Source organism: Rhinopithecus bieti, unplaced genomic scaffold (genome assembly GCF_001698545.2).
Source record: "Rhinopithecus bieti isolate Rb0 unplaced genomic scaffold, ASM169854v2 scaffold_56246, whole genome shotgun sequence".
Taxonomy (NCBI): domain Eukaryota; kingdom Metazoa; phylum Chordata; class Mammalia; order Primates; family Cercopithecidae; genus Rhinopithecus; species Rhinopithecus bieti.
The window spans coordinates 739,023-757,674 of NW_016821943.1; the positions used below are offsets into that span (position 1 = coordinate 739,023).

The 18,652-nt window shown below is 52.5% G+C and overlaps 2 protein-coding genes across 9 annotated transcripts in view; both read left to right on the forward strand.

The window, feature by feature from the left end:
* Window positions 1-9,181, forward strand: part of PPP1R7 (protein phosphatase 1 regulatory subunit 7) — a 38,631-nt gene extending 29,450 nt beyond the window's left edge. For 4 of the 8 annotated variants that reach the window (XM_017860686.1, XM_017860682.1, XM_017860681.1 and 1 more), the window contains 2 exons: window positions 3,759-3,891; window positions 8,184-9,181. In XM_017860686.1, the coding sequence (XP_017716175.1) occupies window positions 3,759-3,891; window positions 8,184-8,338 (288 nt within the window). In that variant the 3' untranslated portion in view covers window positions 8,339-9,181. The remainder of the gene's footprint in view (window positions 1-3,758; window positions 3,892-8,183) is intronic. The other 4 variants (XM_017860685.1, XM_017860688.1, XM_017860683.1 and 1 more) reach the window with 1 other exon arrangement.
* Window positions 9,182-14,043: 4,862 nt separating this feature from the next.
* The window catches only part of ANO7 (anoctamin 7), a 40,029-nt gene continuing 35,420 nt past the window's right edge, over window positions 14,044-18,652 (forward strand). Inside the window, exons 1-3 of the mRNA XM_017860654.1 lie at window positions 14,044-14,198; window positions 15,481-15,595; window positions 16,585-16,648. Coding sequence (XP_017716143.1) covers window positions 14,044-14,198; window positions 15,481-15,595; window positions 16,585-16,648 — 334 coding nt within the window. The remainder of the gene's footprint in view (window positions 14,199-15,480; window positions 15,596-16,584; window positions 16,649-18,652) is intronic.

The following is an 18,652-nucleotide window of genomic DNA, read 5'->3' on the forward strand; positions in this document are numbered from 1 at the left end:
GACCTCGTGATCCGCCCGTCTCGGCCTCCCAAAGTGCTGGGATTACAGGCTTGAGCCACCGCGCCCGGCCAGACCCCATCTCTACTAAAAAATACAAAAAAAAAAAAATTACCCAGGCGGGGTGGTGGGAACCTGTAGTCCCAGCTACTCAGGAGGCTGAGGCAGGAGAATGGTGTGAACCTGGGGAGGCGGAGCTTGCAGTGAGCAGAGATAGCGCCACTGCACACCAGCCTGGGCGACAGAGCGAGACTCCATCTCACCAAAAAAAAAAAGATATCATGGAGAGCTTCCTAACCAAGATTTAAAAATCAGAAGTGAAAAAAGAAAGATGTATCTAATTTTATAAAAAAGTGCATATGTTTTGCATGATGAAAGAGTCCATTGGTCACCTGAAAGGTTAAGGTTATTTTCTACGACATACAAAAAGCTCTTTAAAGTGAAAGAAAGCAATTTAATAGAAAAATCGGTGGAGGATAGCAATAGACAGTTCACCAACGTGGCGCATCTTGCCCCTGCCATATGGGACTTGTTTCAAGCTGGCATTCAGGGCCTAGAGGATGGGCCGAGACGAGCACTGCCCTGTGTGGGCCCCCACCCTCTTCCGAGTAACCCGGGGAAAGGCAGCATCACAGTGACCAAAGGCAGTAGCCAGGGGAGGAGAAACATTTGGCAGGAAAGTTTCCACCCTCACGGTGTCTGATGCTGGCATGGAGCCCATCTACCCACTTCTCTGCTGGCACAGGGGCATCCCCAGGACCCTCTCAGATGCTCTGTTGGCAGATGCTGCCCGCTCATTTAAGCCAAGTGATGCCATTTGGATTACATCGCAGGCCTGCTCTGTGCCACAACTGTGCTTCCTCGGCCCTCTTGAGAGAATGCTTTCCTGTAGGCAGTGCCTTGCACAAGCAGCCTGTGCCAGCTTGGCACCCCTGACCCAAGGCTGTCTGGGTGTGAGCTGCAAGGAGTGGGGGGCACAGGCAGGGGCTGCTCGGGAAGAGGCTGTGTGCCTCCCTCCCAGCATGTGTGCCTGGCCTGGGCCCACTTTCTCCTCCCCTCAGTCTAGTGATGGCCATTTCATTAGGTTTCAGTTGCACTCCTTTAATTACAGATGAGTTTAACCCTGGTGCCTCTGTTTTCAACCACTTTCTCCTTTTGTTCACTCTTGATACTTTCTGCTAGCTTTAGTCCAGTGCATTTGCCCTTTTATTATTAACTTCAGGAGATTCTATCGATGAATGATACTAAACCTTAGTATGTCATCTGTGTTGCAAATACTTTACTTTGTCACGGAGTCTCACTCTTTCGCCCAGGCTGGAGTGCAGTGGCGTGATCTCAGCTCACTGCAAGCTCCACTTCCCGGGTTCACGCCATTCTCCTGCCTCAGCCTCCCAAGTAGCTGGGACTACAGGCACCCACCACCATGCCTGGCTAATATTTTGTATTTTAGTAGAGATGGGGTTTCACTGTGTTAGCCAGGATGATCTCGATCTCCTGACCTCGTGATCCGCCCACATTGGCCTCCCAAAGTGTTGGGATTACAGGCGTGAGCCCCTGCGCCTGGCCATCTTCAGCTTTCTTTATGGTACTTAGGTCATCATAACTATTGCATTGGCAGATAGATGTCTTTCCTCAGTTTCCTGTGTTTGGTGTTAGTATAGAGAGGGTTATAAATCCAAAACCTATAAAAACATTTACCTGATTGACTCCTAAAATTGTATGTTTTATATTTTATGTCTTTTCTGCAACTTAGGGAATAACTCAATTGTAATATAGGCATATGATGACTTGTTGTTGTTGTTGTTGTTGAGACGGAGTCTCACTGTTGCCCAGGCTGGAGTGCAGTGGCTCGATCTCAGGTCACTGCAACCTCTGCCTCCCGGGTTCAAGCGATTCTCCTACCTCAGCCTCCTGAGTAGCTGGGACTACAGGTGCCTGCCACCACACCCGGCTAATTTTTGTATTTTTAGTAGAGACGGGATTTCACCATATTGGTCAGATAGGTCTCAAACTCCTGACCTTGTGATCGACCTGCCTCAGTCTCCCAAAGTGCTGGGATTACAGGCGTGAGCCACTGCGCCCAGCTTATGATGACATATTATGCCACCATAAATGAAATCTTAAAAGCAATCATGATTGTAAAGGATATTTAATTACGGGAAAATGTTCATGATATAGAATTAGTGAAAAAGAAAAATGCCAAATATTTTTGGTGAGATCTAGTTATTCTTAAATTCAATGCATGTAGACACCAGAGAAAAGAGGTGGAAGGAGGCCGGGCACGGTGGCTCACACCTGTAATCCCAGCACTTTGTGAGGCTGAGGCAGGCGGATCACAAGGTCAGGAGATCAAGACCATCCTAACACAGTGAAACCCCATCTCTACTAAAAATACAGAAGTATTAGCCGGGCGTGGTGGTGGGTGCCTATAGTCCCAGCTACTCGGGAGGCTGAGGCAGAAGATGGTGTGAACCCAGGAGGCGGAGCTTGCAGTGAGCCAAGATCTTGTCACTGCACTCCAGCCTGGGCGACAGAGCAAGACTCCGTCTCAAAAAAATGAAATAAAAAAAGAAAAGACACTGGAAGGAGGAAATATGCCAAAACAAGAAGCCCTTGTGGGTAGTTGGTTTCTTTTTGCTTTTATACTCTATAGTTCTTCTGAATTTTCTGTAACGAGCATGTCTTTCTTTTTTTTTTTTTTTTTTTTTTGAGATGGAGTCTCACTCTGTCGCCAGGCTGGAATGTAGTGGCGTGATCACGGCTCACTGTAACCTCCGCCTCCCGGGTTCAAGCAATTCTCTTTCCTCAGCCTCCTGAGTAGCTAGGACTACAGGCATGCACCACCATACCCAACTAACTTTTGTATTTAAGAGGCAGGGTTTCACCTTCTTGGCCAGGCTGGTCTTGATATTATCTTGACCTTGTGATCCGCCCGCCCCGGCCTCCCAAAGTGCTGGGATTATAGGCGTGAGCCATTGTGCCTGGCATATTTCTTTTATAATTGAAAAAAAAAGTTTTAAAAATCTGTTCTAAAAGAACTTAATGTGCAGTATCAACCCTCTTGATATATATGTTCGCAAAAAAAAGACTGGAAGAAAATGTAACAAAATATTACGCAGGGTTTTCTTTGTGTGGTGAGATTGTGCACGATTTTTCGTTTATTCTCTATACTTTTGTATATTTCTCAATTTTTGTCTGTGAGTACTTTTCTCAGGAGGAACAATGGAAAAGACAGATGTGTTTTGCGTTTGTTTTCAAATGAAAGCTGAATTGAGACGGTAAAGGGCTGTGCAGGATGTTGAGTCCCGTAGCTGACTGGAGCCCGTAAAGGGCCAGCTGAACCAGGGCCCTCCAGAGCTGTCACCACAGGGCGTGCAGACCTGGATGGAGGCAGTGGCAGCAGAGACAGAAAGAAGGGAATGAGCTCAAGAGAAAGTCAAGGGAGAGTGAGCAGATCACCTAAGGGAGAGGCAGGGCTCACGGAGTTTCCAGAGGAAAGACAGAGGCGGGGAAGCCCAGCATGCTCGGCCAGGGCGGGTTCCACAGGAAGAAGGCACAGCTGGGCTGGGAGCTGTCTCCATGGCTTCCTCTTCACCGTGCGTTACTACTGCTCACAAAAGCCAGAACGGACAAATTCCCAGTCCATAGTATACTGCCTGCCATCGATCGATCGGTCAGTCACTAGATTAATTATATACAGATAATGATAGATAAACATAATATATTAATAAAAACATATATGTATTTCCTTATTTTTTCAGAGAAGCACTAGAAACATAAACCAGTGTAACGAGTTTCCTTTGGGGCATGAAGACATGGTGAGGTGGACAGGATGGGGAAAGAATGAGACTTCTCTGAATATACCTTTTTATAGAATTTTGGCTTTTGAGCCAGGTAAATGCTTTACACATTAAAACTTTTTTACTTAAAATTGAAAATGAACTGAAACATAAGAACCTAACAGTATTCCAGATGGGTGCTGTGATCACAAAGAAAAGAATGCTTTCAAGTAACTTTGCAAACAGTTCTCTGAGTCGATGGCCTTTGTGAGAGAGTCTAAGGAGAGGAATACTCTGAGGAAACGGTGAACTTCACTCAATAGTTGTGTTAGCAGTAATGTTGCTTTTGTCATTTTGAAACTTTTAAATATGTTACTGGATAAATACATAATGTGAGTAGAATCCTACCTAACATTCTGTGTACGAGAAAATAGACACATGCATAAAATCAGCTAAGAAACGAGCTACTGTCAACTTTGGATTTGGAGGCACTTTTGCTATGAGGGAGTGACAGCTGGCAGCGTCACCGTCCCCACAGACGGCTCTCGATGGGCCGTGCCTGTGTCACACATCTCCTTTGTTAAACTGTCATGGAGATTTTCAGAAAGTAAGTGATTGTTACATTCTACTGGTTGTTTATGAAATGTATCTTAAGAATTCTACCCATCTTTTGTTTAAAACGTTACTGAGTTTAGGGTAATTAATGTAAATTTTCTATAATATCAGCCAAAAAGTAGTAAAGGGAAATACAGGTATCCTATGTATGTATATACAAAATACACACATACAAAACCCCATAAATACAAAATGCAAGTTTGGGTTCCAAAAACCAAGAGAGTCTGCCAGAAAAACGTCAACCAAGAAGACGTTCTCTAGCAGAATCCCAGCCGTTGGTTCGGGCGAGGGATCAGCAGCTGCTGGGATAACTGGGAAGGATGTTGAAGAAGGGATGTTTGCACACATGCCCAAGGATCATGCCACAGAGAACTGGCTATTTGCAAAGGAAAAGCATGTTCCCAGAGTCATCTGGGGTCACCAGCTGATCTGCATGATAAAACTTAGATCCCTAACTGCGGGACCACCTGATGTGCTGTGTCCACCTGATGTGCTGTGTCCACCTGATGTGCTGTGTCCTCAGTGTGGGTCATCTCTGCAGTATACCTCCCAAAAATGTTTACTGTGATCTGACCAAGCATTTGTACCTAACTTCGAGTTCATGGGGAGTATAAGAGCTAGAGGAACAAGCTAAATGACAATGAGGGATACTTTACAAGACACTTCTTCAAAAAGTCAATTTTAGTTTTTTAAAAAAAAGTGTGAGAAGGACGTGGGAGGTACTCAAGATTAGAAGAGACTGAAATGGTCCCTCTGGGGGAAAGATATGTGCCCGCACTCCCCAGCCAGGCTCCCTGACAGCCCCAGTGTACAGAACTTCTCAAGAGAAACATAAGGCTATCTTTTTTCCATTATGACTATAACATCTTTGCCCCATCCTGGGATTCAGGAGCCTCTGGAATGTCTATGGAGACAGAGTCTCATACAAGTGAATATTTTTAGTTCCATTTTGGAAAAATGCAAAGATAAGAATCTCTGAAAGTTACCAATATCAAACACATTATTTACAATGCACCATTGGCGGTGAGTAAAATTCCCTATGTTTACTAAGTCCTGGAGGAAACTGCTCTGACATTGGCGGTGCTATGGAAAATTACAAAATCTGCAATTTATGAAGGTGAGCCGCCAATCTGGACTAATAACGACATTGGAAAGTGCTGTGACGTGTGAGACAAGAAGCATCTGGTGTGTGACAAACACAAACACATCACATACCGAGAAAGAAGAGGAGACGACACAGCTTGAAGACCTCCCACAGCAGAGCTGAAAGCCTGAGTCAGCTGCCAGGGATGTTTTGAATCATTTTTTAAATAGACTGTGCTACAAGAAAATCTTATTTCTTCCAAACAGTGTAATATTGCTACTTTTATTAAGTGAATGTCCTTTTTGTGTGTTTTAAGGTAAAAGTGGTTAAGGCAGTGGTGTTCAATCTTTGGGCTTCCCTGGGCCACATTGGAAAAAAGAAGAATTGTCTTGGGCCACACATAAAATACACTAACAGTCACTGATAAGCTGGAAAAAAAAAAAAAAAAAGCCACACACACACACACACAAGCGAAAACAATCGCAAGAAAATCTCAAAATGTTTTTAAGCTTACACGGTTGCATTGGGCCTCATTCAAAGTCGTCCTGGGCCATTTATGGCCCGCAGGCCGTGGGTTGAACAAGCTTGGTTTAAGGCGTGCATGTGCATCATTTTCATGACTCTCTGCTTTAAGGGGCTCTTTCTATTTGACCAGTTACTGACCAATCACAGGCCTGACAGGTGGATGGCTTCCCCTGTAATTCTAATGTTGCAGGCTCTGCATTGGCCACACAACCAGCGGGGGTGGTGTGAGTGTAGTAACAATAGCATTTAAGAATGTATCCTCACGTCACTTCCCGTGGAGGCACTAGTCCGGATGGCAGCAGGGCACCAGCCCTGGTGGTGCGGCTCTTCCCAACAGGTTTCAGTCCCTCTTGAAGGGCTAAGCTCTAGGATTTGGAAATCTTGGTTTCTCAAAGCTGGTACACACTAGACCCACAAGAGGTTCTGTGAAGATAGGGCTCCTCAGGCCAGGCGCAGTGGCTCACGCCTGTAATCCCAGCACTTTGGGAGGCTGAGGCAGGTGGATCACCTGAGGTCAGGAGTTTAAGACCAGGCTGGCCAACATAGTGAAACCCCATCTCTACAAAAATATAAAAATTAGCCGAGCATGATGGCGAGTGCCTGTAGTCCTAGCTACTCGGGAGGCTGAGGTGGGAGAATCGCTTGAACCTGGGAGGCGGAAGTTGCAGTGAGCCAAGATTGCCCCATTGCACTCCAGCCTGGTGACAGAGCGAGACTCCATCTCAAAAAAAAAGAAAATAGGGTTCCTCAAACAGGCGAACCTGTGAGATGCACATTATATTCCTCTCTGGGAGGCCGCTAACACACAGTAAGGTACTAAAGACAGCCTGGCTATGACAGTGGACCTGGTGCCAAACTAGCCCCCCTGCCACAGACAGATAGAAAAATAGGAAACAACTCTATTCAGGCAGTGGACAGCAGGCAGCACGCACCTGCAGGCTCTGAGGAGGGAGTTCCAGCGGAAGCCCCGTGATCGCCCCACTCCTTACCTGGGATGCTTCCCAAGCAGAACACAGTACTTCTGAGTGGAAGAAGCAGAGATCAGCATCTCTGGCAGCCAGAGTGTGCAAGACAGGGCCCTGGAGAGAAGGGGAGCTGTGCAGAGCAGGGGCCCCCCAGTCGGACCACAGCTGTGGGCAGGGCAACGTGGGCCCCAGAGTAGAACACCCCTGCTTGCGTTCCATTCCACATGGACAGTTCCCATCCTAACTTCTCTGTAAAAGGAGTCGAAGTCTGTCACCCTATAACGAGTGCCCCGGCTCTGCCCGTTGTAGGTTCACAAGTCCAGCTGCCTCTTCAGGAGTAGTGCCCCTGCTCTTGCCACCGTGGTTTGCCTGGCAGGCCATGAGGCCAGGCAGCTCTGAACAGGTGATTTCTACACACAGGGTGCTTGAAAGTGAGGGTCAGACCAACAAAGCTTGAAGCTGGACGGGCTCCCCTTGTTGTGGAGATGGCGCCACTGCACCCCAGCCTGGGCGACAGAGCAGGACTCTGTCTCAAAAAAAAAAAAAAAAAAAAAAAAGAAATGCAAGAGAACTCTTCCTGCCAAAGGCAGGTCCCTCCAACTGGGCATGGCAGGGCCAAGACGGTAAAGTGTAGCCTGCTCTGAGCCTGCAACTCAGACCTCTGAATCCCACCTGCTCACGATTTGTGTCCCTGCACGTGGTATTGGGTGAAAGCAGCAGCTGGGACTTCCTTGTGGAGAGAGCCATAGAGGTAACTCACAGAAGAGCTGAGAGTTTTACGTAGAGTGGCCTCTGTCTGCTGTGTCACAGTGACAGTGCAGAGTGCAGCCTTGGGAACGATGGCTGAGAACTGGTTTGTAGGAAGTGCAGCCCACCTTGCTTTGACATTTGCCTGTGGACGAGTGTAGCAGGCAGGGGGCCAGGACTGCTTTGTCTTTCCCCTGCTGACCTGAATGTGGACTTGGCCCTGTCATAGTGACTGGTCCAGGGTTGGGTATGGACAGGTAACTTGCACTTGGGATGTAGCTGAAGGTGGCCAGGATGCACCAAGAGGCCATGAAGGTCCCATGAGGTGCCAGGGAAGACCCACACCTGCTCGCCATCTTCTGCGTGGGAAGGAGGAGGGTGGCTAGTAGCCCTCCACCAGAGCTGAGGGCTGTGGGCTGTGAGGGCTGGGCTGTTTGGTTCTAAAGGCTTTTCTCCTGTGTGTGTCCCCAGATGAACGACAATCTCCTGGAGAGCTGGAGCGACCTCGACGAGCTGAAGGGAGCCAGGAGCCTGGAGACGGTGTACCTGGAGCGGAACCCCCTGCAGAAGGACCCCCAGTACCGGCGAAAGGTCATGCTCGCCCTCCCCTCCGTGCGGCAGATTGACGCCACGTTCGTCAGGTTCTGAGTCCTCCTTGCTCCTCCTATGGTCCCTCTCCTCGGAAGAACTGCCCAGCCATGGTTTTTTAACCCACCTGTTGCTCCTGAGGTCGTCACTATATCAACAGTCAAAAACCCAATGGCAATAAAGGCACTGAGGATAGCTGACGCGCGATGCCACGCGCCATTTTCAGATGCCATTGCAATTAAACCTTGCCACATGGTCCTCCTGGGTGATTGTGGACAGTTATTGTAGCCACAGAGAGCACATAAGACACGTTGCGTTCATTCACTAGAAATCCCTTTCTGTTTCCTCCTCTCAGAAGGCGGTCACAGTCCCCACCTGGGTTGTGTGAAACACAGGGCCTGAGAGTGCTTTACAGGCCTTCACGTGCTGTCCAAGTGGCATTCAGGGGCTGGCCCAGCTGGTGTCCTGGTGTGCAGGGTTCAGGCAGTCCTGACCTGCAAGAACGGAGGTTTTTTAGTCTTTTAAACCAGACAATGCTAATTTTTTTAAAATTAGGTAAGTTAAAAAAACATGGGTAAAAGCTCACTCAGCCCTGTGTGCTTGTGTTCCTTAGAGCTCTCCTTTAAAAAGTGCCGGGCAAGGCTGACTGCTTTCACGTGTGCCTGTCAGTTCTCGCCACAGCCCTTGCCTGTGAGTGAAAGCTCAGGTGTGGGGAGGGCGTCCGTGTCCCAGCGGTGCTGTGCTGCTGCCAGGGTGCGAGCCCCACTGAGCTCTCCAAAGACAGCCTCCAAGGATCTGAACTCTTGGCCACTTGTGTAGTGGCCTCCTGTTCTCACCCCATTGTTATTTTGGCTTTTTTAATATAAAATATACATTGACAGACACGCAAGGTCTGGATTTAATGCTACCAGGGCATCGTCACCTCCCAGGGTCTCAGATTTCTCCTCCCACACAATGAGGGCCACATCATGTGGTCACCAAGATCCCTTCTGCCTCCAGGACTCCAGACTCTAGAACTGTCTACTTGAGGAACCAGGACTCTAGAACCATACTGTCCAACGTGGTCGAGGCTGTAGTGAGCCACGATTGTACCCACTCCAGCCTGGGTGACAGGGAGACCCTGTCTCAAAAAAAATAAAAAAATTTAAAAGACCCCAAATTAATACCCAGCCATCTGTTCTTTAACAGACGTTTTTACAAACGTACAAAAAATGTGAAAGTGGTGAGAAAAGGTATGCTAAATCCAGCACAATCCTAATCAAAATGCCTTTTTTTTTTTTAAAGGAGTCTCACTCTGTCACCCAGGCTGGAGTGCAATGGCGCAATCTCAGTTCACTGCAACCTCCACCTCCTGTGTTCAAGTGATCCTCCTGCCTCACCCTCCCTAGTAGCTGGGATTACAGACACCTGTCACCACACCCGGTTGATTTTTGTATATTTAGTAGAGATGGGGTTTTGCCATGTTGGCCAGGCTGGTCCCAAACTCTTGACCTCAGGTGATCCGCCCTCGGCCTCCCAAAATGCTGGAATTACAGGGGTGAGCCACCACGCCCAGCTGCCATTTGATTTTTTGAGACACATTAAATTCTAAAATTTACTTTTTTTCCTTTTTTTTTTTTTTTTCCTGAGACAGAGTCTTGCTTTGTCGCCAGGCTGGAGTGCAGTGGCGCGATCTATGCTCACTGTGAACTCTGCCTCCTGGGCTCAAGCGATTCTCCTGCCTCAGTCTCCGGAGTAGCTGGGACTACAGGCACGCGCCACTATGCCCAGCTAATTTTTGTATTTTTAGTAGAGACAGGGTTTCACCATGTTGGCCAGGATGGTCTCAATCCCTTGACCTCGTGATCCACCCACCTCTACCTCCCAGAGTGCTGGGATTACAGGCATGAACCACTGCGCCCAGCTTTTTCTTTTTCTTTTTTTGGCGACCAGGGTCTTGCTGTATTGCCCAGGCAAGTCTCAAACTCCTAGGTTCAAGCTATCTTTCCATCTCTGCTTCCCTAAGAGCTGGGATTATAGGCGTGAGCCACCGCGCCCGACAAATTCTAAAATTGATATGGAAGAAAAAAGTCAACATTGTGGTTCAATTCATTTTGAAAAAGAGCTGGGAGAGACGCTTTCCTACCAGATCCTGAGTGCTGCAAACCCACAGTAAGAGTGTGGGGGAGGCGTGACCTAACAGCACCAAGACAGGGACCCAGGGGACTTGGAGACTCGGGGACTGGGAAAACCTCAGCAGGGACCCGGGGGACTCAGGGACTGGGAAAAGTGTCCCGGGGTTTGGGGGGGGTGGACAGTGTCCTCATGGTGTTGGCAAAGTGTACTATGGGGAAAAATGAACACTGCCCCTCCCTGGCATCACACGCAGGGTGGGCTCCAGAGCAATTGGTGATTCCTGTGTGGTGGTAAAATAGAAAATTAGTAGAAAATAATATGGGAGGCTGGGCGTGGTGGCTCGTGCCTGTAATCGTAGCACTTTTGGAGGTTAAGGCTTGACCTCAGGAATTCAAGACCAGCCTGGGTAACATGGTGAAAACCTGTCTCTACTTTAAGAAAACACAAAACTTAGCCGGGCGTGGTGGCAGCCACCTGTAGTCCTGGCTACTCGGGAGGCTAAGGTGGCAGAATCGCTTGAACCTGGGAGGGAGAGTTTGCAGTGAGCTGAGATCTCGCCACTAGCACTCCAGCCTGGGCAACAGAGTGAGACCCTGTCTCACATCCCCGAAAAAAGAAAAAAGAATGTGGAAAGGTGGGTATGTGAGCTAGCAGTGGAGAAGAGCTTAAAACTCCCCAAGGCCAGGTGCCGTCGCTCACGCCTGTAATCCCAGCACTATGGGAGGCCAAGGTGGGCGAATCACAAGGTCAGGAGTTCGAGACCAGCCTGGCCAACATGGTGAAACCCTGTCTCTACTAAAAATACAAAAAATTAGCTGGGCATGGTGGCGGGTGCCTGTAATCCCAGCTACTCAAGGCTGATGCAAGAGAATTGCTTGAACCCAGGAGGTGGAGGTTGCAGTGAGCCGAGATTGTGCCATTGCACTCCAGCCTGGCCAACACAGCAAGACTCTTATCTTGAAAAAATAACAAACAAAAAAAACTCCACAAGCACAACTGTAAGACAAGATTTTGATGGGTTGTTTACATAAAATTTTACATAGAACAAAAATAATAATGCATGAATAATGGCAACAGTAGATTAAGAGAAGGTGTTTGTGGCCTTTAAAATTGGCAAGGCTTACTATTTAGAACTCCCACACATCAAATAAAGGAGACGGGAATCCTAACGGAAACGCAAGCCAAGGGCCGGAGTGGGCAACTCAGATACCAGAGCCAGTGGCCTGTGTGGAGCCGCCGTTCACAGGCAGCTGAGGTGCTGGCTGCACCTGCAGACAGGAAGGTTAGAAAGCGGGCAGTGCAGACATCCAAGAGTCCGTCCCCTGCGACCCAGCCACTGTCCATCCAGCAGGGCTCGCATGTGGCTGAGGCGCAGTGCCAGGGTCCTCGCAGAGGGAGCCCTGCACGTGCCTCCAGCCTCAGAAGGAGCGCTGAACTTGAGTGCGGGCTCTTGACCACCACTACTTCCACCTCCACTAACTACACCCCTAAATATGTCCGTAAATGTTACCAAAATTGGTATGAAAAGTTACAGCCAAAGAAAGATGGTGCAGGCCGGGCGCGGTGGCTCAAGCCTGTAATCCCAGCACTTTGGGAGGCCGAGACGGGCGGATCACGAGGTCAGGAGATCGAGACCATCCTGGCTAACACGGTGAAACCCCGTCTCTACTCAAAATACAAAACTAGCCGGGCGAGATGGCGGGCGCCTGTAGTCCCAGCTACTCGGGAGGCTGAGGCAGGAGAATGGCGTAAACCCGGGAGGCGGAGCTTGCAGTGAGCTGAGATCTGGCCACTGCACTCCAGTCCGGGCGACAGAGCGAGACTCCGCCTCAAAAAAAAAAAAAAAAAAAGAAAGATGGTGCAGCAGATTCTGGGCCTGGGCTCTTCCACTGCTTGGAACCCGGCGAGCCCCCTGTGCTGGTTGTCACGGCTTTTCTGCCTCCCTCCCTTCCTTCCTTTCCTTCAAAAGTAACACAGCTTGAAAAACCACCCACCCAAACAGAATGGTGTGAAGTACAAATGGAAAGATACTCCCAGGGCCGAGCCCCGTTAGCTGCTGTGCATGCACACGTCCCTCAGAGGGCTCCCACTGGGGTGTGGTCACCTCCAGCAGCCGGTCCTGAAGCTCTTGAGTAGGCAGCCCTGAGGCCACCAGAGCTATTTTGTCACCAAGAGCAGAGAGCCAGGAGCTCATGGGAGGTGGCACATCTTCCTGGGAGGGTCCTCGGCCAGTGACTGAGCAGAGTAAGAGCCCACAGTTGCACCCAGGTGAGGAGACCCTGAGCCTTGCCTCCCCTGCAGAGTGCCCATGGCAGGCAGAGGCCGCCCTCCACAGGACTTGGGGAGATGGTGCCCCGCTCATCCTCCCTCCCCTCCTGCCTCCCGACTCCTTTCCTGGTTTCTGGAGCACTTCCCCAGTCCAGCCCTTGTCCAGGGATCCATCTCAGATGCCTTCAGGCCGAGCTTGGCCACAGCAGAGACCTCTCATGCAGATGCCCTGAGGCCCGGAGCCCCAAGGTCCCGCCGCCCAGGCTCTGCTGGTCCTGACAGAGAATCCGGCCTGCAGGGCCTTCCCACTGTTCCAAGGCAAAACACGGGTCCAAGAATAGGGCTCCCTGGGAGGTACCAAGCACAGAGGGGCATAGGTATAGGGGAGAGCTGCAGCCAGGATGAGGGTCCACCTGGAGGGATTTCCACAGGAGGAAGGGGGCATCTGGAACAGCAAGCTGAGCTTGGGACTCCCCAGTGGAGTTGTGCGGGGAGGGCGGGGAGCATGAGTGGTAGGTTCTCAGACCCTGCCCAGCACCCAGGAGGAAAGGGGGAGAGGGAGGGAGAGGGGAAGAGGAGGGGCGGGGAGAAAGGACAGGAGGAGAAGGAAGAGGAGAGGGAGAAGTGGGTGGGGGAGGAGGGGGGAGAAACGATAGGAGGAGGGAGAGTGGGGAGAAAGGATAGGTGGAGAAGGAGGAGGGGGGGGAGACATGATAGGAGAGGGAGTGGGGAGAAATGATAGGAGGAGAAGGAGGAGGGGGAAGGTGGAGAGAAAGGATAGAAGGAGGAGAGGAGGAGAAGGAGAAGGAGACGATGGGAGGACGGCTAGGACCCCTGCTGTCCTTTTGCACATGGGGCCCTAAGCATGGGATGTGCCTGAGGTCACCCCTCAGGCATCAGCAGAGCCAGCACTGTGACCTGGGTCTACCAATCTCCCCAGCCCCCAGGTGAAACACTGGCCCACCACTCAGCACATGCTACGTAACCTCAAGGAGCCTCAGTTTCCCTCCATGTAAACACAGCTTGCTAGGCTGCCTGGCGGGGCTTGCAGCAGAGGTGGCACCTGTGGCTGTTCCTGCGGAATCCCACCTCCCTGTGACCCTCCAAGGCAGCAGTTACAACAGCTGATGCCAGCCCTGAAATCTCTAAGCAAATAAGGATCCCAGGAGGGTGGCAGCATTTGCATGCGGGTGTGTAAGCCCAGCCGAGTGGGCTGCCTCTGTTTGCAGCTCTGAGCCCCACACCCCCTTTTTAAACAAAGATAGATCCTGCTCCAGGAGCCAGGAAGCCTTTCCCTGGCCAGGTGTGCTGGGCCCCTCCCCTGCCTGCTTCCCGGCCCACTTGCAGGCAAGGAGAGGGCATGCGAGTGGCTGCCACTGCCTGGGCGGGGCTCCAAGGGCCGCCCCTCCCCACCCTCTGTCCTGTAGTGGTGCCTGAACTCTACTGCCAAGACCAGGCTCACGCTGAGAGGTGGGCTGTGACCTCCGAGGCCTCTTCTGGAAGCCACTGTGCCAGGTGGGGACCCAGCCTAGACGTGCGGGCCACAGGGAGAAGGTGGAGCGTTGGACTCTAGGGAGGCAGGGCAGCGCCCCAGCCCACCAGGACCTTCACACACCCTGGCCTGTGGGGAGGCAGTGCCAGGGCCTGCCCTGGTCTCCAGAGCCCCTTGGGGCACAAGGAGGGACACACGCTCAGTGCAGCTCTGGACAGGGCACACCCAGGGTTGGTTTCCTGCCTGCCCAGGGACTCCCCCATGGAGCAGGTCCCTTCATTGGGGTGGGGGCATCCCCCATTCTTTCTTCAGAGAGGTCTGAGGAGGGGCCCGCCTGCCCACCACAGCGGGATGGGGGACACGGGGGGCTGGTGGGTGGCTGAAACTCCTCGGGGACTTTCCTCCAGGAACGCCCCTCAGTCAGTAGTGAGGCTCCCAGCCTGGGGCCGGGGCTGAGTCCTAACACTGAGACCTGGCTTGGGCTTCAGGGGCAGGCAGGCGCAGGTGGTCTGGGCTCAGTCTGTCTGGGCCTCTGCTAATCGGAAGTGAAGGGTAGGACTAGAAGGTCACCCCCTCCGACCTCCTGTGGTGCCTCCACAGTCACACCGTCTGGTCATTATCGCAGCTCAAAACACCAGCCCCAGCTTGAAACCCCTCCTTCCAGGGCCACAGATGTCATGCTCTTGGCCCCGTTTTGCCAGCCCAAGACGGGGAGCCACAGCACCTGTCCTCCCACAGAGAGAGACCCCTGGGGCTAAGGTGCAGGAGGAAGCTGGGACCCCCAAGAGGAGTGAGGCCGGGCTCCATCAGGCCCTTGCTGGGGAGCTCAGGGCCTAGGGGTCCTGGCTTTGGGTCCTCAGGCCATGAGCGAAGGCAGGCGACTTGAGGGGTTGCCTGTCCCTGGCTCACATGGCTCCACCCTACAGATAAGAGAGGGAGGGTTGTCTGTACTCCAGGCCCACCTTTCTGGGCCTTCTCAGGCTCCACTGAGTACCCAGGCAGAGTGGACGGTATTCAGGGCTGGGGGAGACGGGCACTCACTGGATGGACAGACGGACAGACGCCTGCTGTGCCAGGCCTGCCAGACACTCCCTCCACTCACTGGTTTCTTCCTGGAACTAGCAACTGGCTAGGAGGTTCTCCATGTGCTCATGGCCTGGAGAGTTGGCCGGGCCTGCGTGGCCCCATTCTACTCTGAGTCAAGTCTGTAAAGTGAGCTCACAGCAGGCAGTGTGGAGGCTCCAGGAGTGGGTCTCACGCATCTCCTCTCTGACCCCTGTCCTCACCCAACCTTGGTGGGTGCAGAAGCAGGATGCTGCGGTGGCGGGCCCAGGAAGAGGACAGCACCGTCCTGATCGATGTGAGCCCCCCTGAGGCAGAGAAGAGGGACTCTTACGGGAGCACAGCCCACACCTTGGAGGTAACACAGCGCCCAGGAGACCGTGGTGCGACTTCGGAGGTCCTTCGCTGCCTGGGTCTATGTCCCCACCCTGGGCCCAGAGCCTTTGGGGGTGGATGGGCATCACCGTGTTTCCCCTGCATCCCCTGGCAACCCCCAAGCCCTCACCACCCTGTCCTCAACACACACAGTCAGATCACCGCCCGCCTGGCCCGGCCTGACTGCGGAGACTGAGCAGAACCCACTGGTGTTCAGATAGGAGCCAGGAGAGTAAGGGGGGCTCGGCCAGGCAAAGGCAAGACCAGAGCAGGGCCCTCCCTGTGGGGCCAGTCCCAGTCAGTGCAGGGCCACAGCAGCACCCAGGTCCATCTGTAGGGCTCCACCTCGTCACCAGGAGGCCATAGATGCGCTGTGAGCCTGTGGGGAGAGGCTGAATCCCGGGCCTTCAAGGCCATGCAGGTGGCCCTGGCTGTGGAGGGCCCTCTTCCTGGTTCTTCTGGGCCACACATCTGCCCCAGCAGCCTGCGGGTGGACATGGGGCCCCTTCCTGCTGCCCCAAGCACAGCTGAGATGAGCCTCCGGGGAGGGCGCAGGGCCTCTCACCTCGAGCATCTAGACACTCTCGGTCGCCATGGCCACCTCTGTCCTCAGGGCCACTTTGGGAGCAGTCTAGCTCCCCTCTGCCCCTGGAGGCCAGCAGGGCAGGCACCCCTGGTCCTGGTCTGAGGAGGAGGGGAGATGGCTGGAGGCCCAGGGCTGGTGGTGCCCTCTGGCCCTGCCTGCTGCTCCTCTCACCTGCGCATCCTGGGGCTTCACCCTCTGACCTCCACCCCTACCCACCCCCCTCAACTTCCACCCCTACCCACCCGCTGCACATTCTTCTGTGGTCCTGAGTGTTCTGGGGCAGGGCAGGGACAGGTTGGAGGCGAGGATGGCTGCAGGGTAGGGTGGGTGGGAGTAGTCATCGTGGGCAGATGCTGATACGCTCCTCCATCCTCCGTGCCTTCCAGCCAGGTGGACAGCAAGCGGCCGCCTGCAGAGCTGGAGCTGGGAGCCCTGCCAAGCCCCGGATTGGTAAGCCCCTCCCAGCATCTATACCACACCCATGTTGGTCCTGAGGGTGGGGACACCACTGGGGTGTCCCTAGGGGCAGCAGGCGGGGGGTGGCCTCCTCAGTAACCAGGCTGCTCTGGGGCCAGTTGCCTGGGGATGGGGCACTGGGGTGAGGGCCTCGGGGTGAGCAAACCACAGCAGGAAGAACAGCAGGAAAGGGGGCTCCCTACTGATGGGGTGGGGCCAGGAGGGCTCTGGAGAGCAGACAGGGCAGCCCCCTCCCTCCTGCTCCCGTCCCCTCTACCATCCTCCAGCTGCTCAGCCGCAACTTGGGTCATTTCTGACTCTTATCTCTTGCACTCCACCCCTTTTGTACCTTCAAAATCTCTTTGATCCACCCCCAACCCACTGCCTCTGTCTGCCCGGAGCTACCACCAACTCCCAGGGGATTGTACCAGCACCACCCGGGCTCCCAGCACCCACCCCACCCACCCTGCTGTCCCCTCAGTGCTAGAGAGACCCTAACCTCCTCCCACCAGGATGGCTACTACTTAAAAAAAATCGTCCGGGTGCAGTGACTCATGCCTGTAATCCCAGAACTTTGGGAGGCCCAGGCGGGTGGATCATGAGTTCAGGAGATCGAGACCATCCTGGCTAACACAGTGAAACCCCGTCTCTACTAAAAATACAAAAAATTAGCTGGGTGTGGTGGCGTGTGCCTTTAGTCCCAGCAACTCGGGAGGCTGAGGCGGGAGAATGGCGTGAACCCGGGAGGCAGAGCTTGCAGTGAGCCGAGATGGCGCCAGTGCACTCCAGCCTGGGCAACAGAGCGAGACTCCATCAAAAAAAAAAAAAAAAAAAAAAAAATCACAAGTGTTGATGAGGATGAGCAGAAACAGGCTCACTTGTGCGTTGCTGGAGGGAATGTAAAATGGTGCAACTAGAAAACTAAGGAAAACAGCAGTTCCTCAGAGAATTCAGCACAAGAGTTCCCATAAGAGCCAGCACATCCTCCCTGGATGAGCACCCACAAGCATGGGATGTGGGCCCCGGGGAGATACCTGTACAGCCATAGCATCACTCACTGTAGCTGGAAGGCGTGCATTCGTCTGCCGGGACTGTCATAAGAAGTACCACAGCCTGGGCCAGGCACAGGGCTCACGCCTGTAATCCCAGCATTTTGGAAGGCCGAGGCAGGTGGATCACCTGAGATCGGGAGTTTGAGACCAGCCCTATCAACATAGAGAAACCCTGTCTCTACTAAAACTACAAAATTAGCCAGGCGTGGTAGTACATACCTGTAATCCTAGCTACTTGGGAGGCTGAGGCAGGAGAATCGCTTGAACCCAACAGGCGGAGGTCGCAGTGAACCGAGGTCGCGCCATTGTGCTCCAGCCTGGGCAACAAGAGCGAAACTCCATCTCCAAGAAAAAAAAAGTACCACAACCTGCGGGGCTTAGATGGCAGAACTTTCTTTTCTCACACTCTGGGGGCTGAAGTCCGAGGTGAGGGTGAGGCAGGGCTGGTGGCTTGGAGGCCTCTCTTTGGCTTTTGCAGACGCGCCTTCTCCCTGTGTCCTCACACCTCCGGGGTCTCTTCCTCTTACAAGGACACCAGCTGTCATGGATTAGGGCCCACCCTAATAGCCATTATGGGTCTTTAATAACCTAATCTCCAAATACAGTTTCATTCTGAGGACTGCGGGGTGGGGCTTTTGATATATAAATTTTGGGGAAACTTAGTTCAGCCCATATCAAGGTGGAAGCCATCCACGTGTCCACCTACAGATGACTAGGTAAGCAAAATGTGGTACTTAAATCCAATGGATTTATTCAGCCATAAAAAGGCAGGAAATTCTGACACAGGCTGCAATGGGGATGAGCCTTGAGGACATTACGCTACGTGAAATCAGCCAGTCGCAAAAGGACAGATGTGATTCCACTTATATGAGGTCCCCAGAGAGTCAAATTCATAGAGAAGGTAGACTGGTGGGTGCCAGGGGCTGGGGAGGGGAGGGGAGGGGAG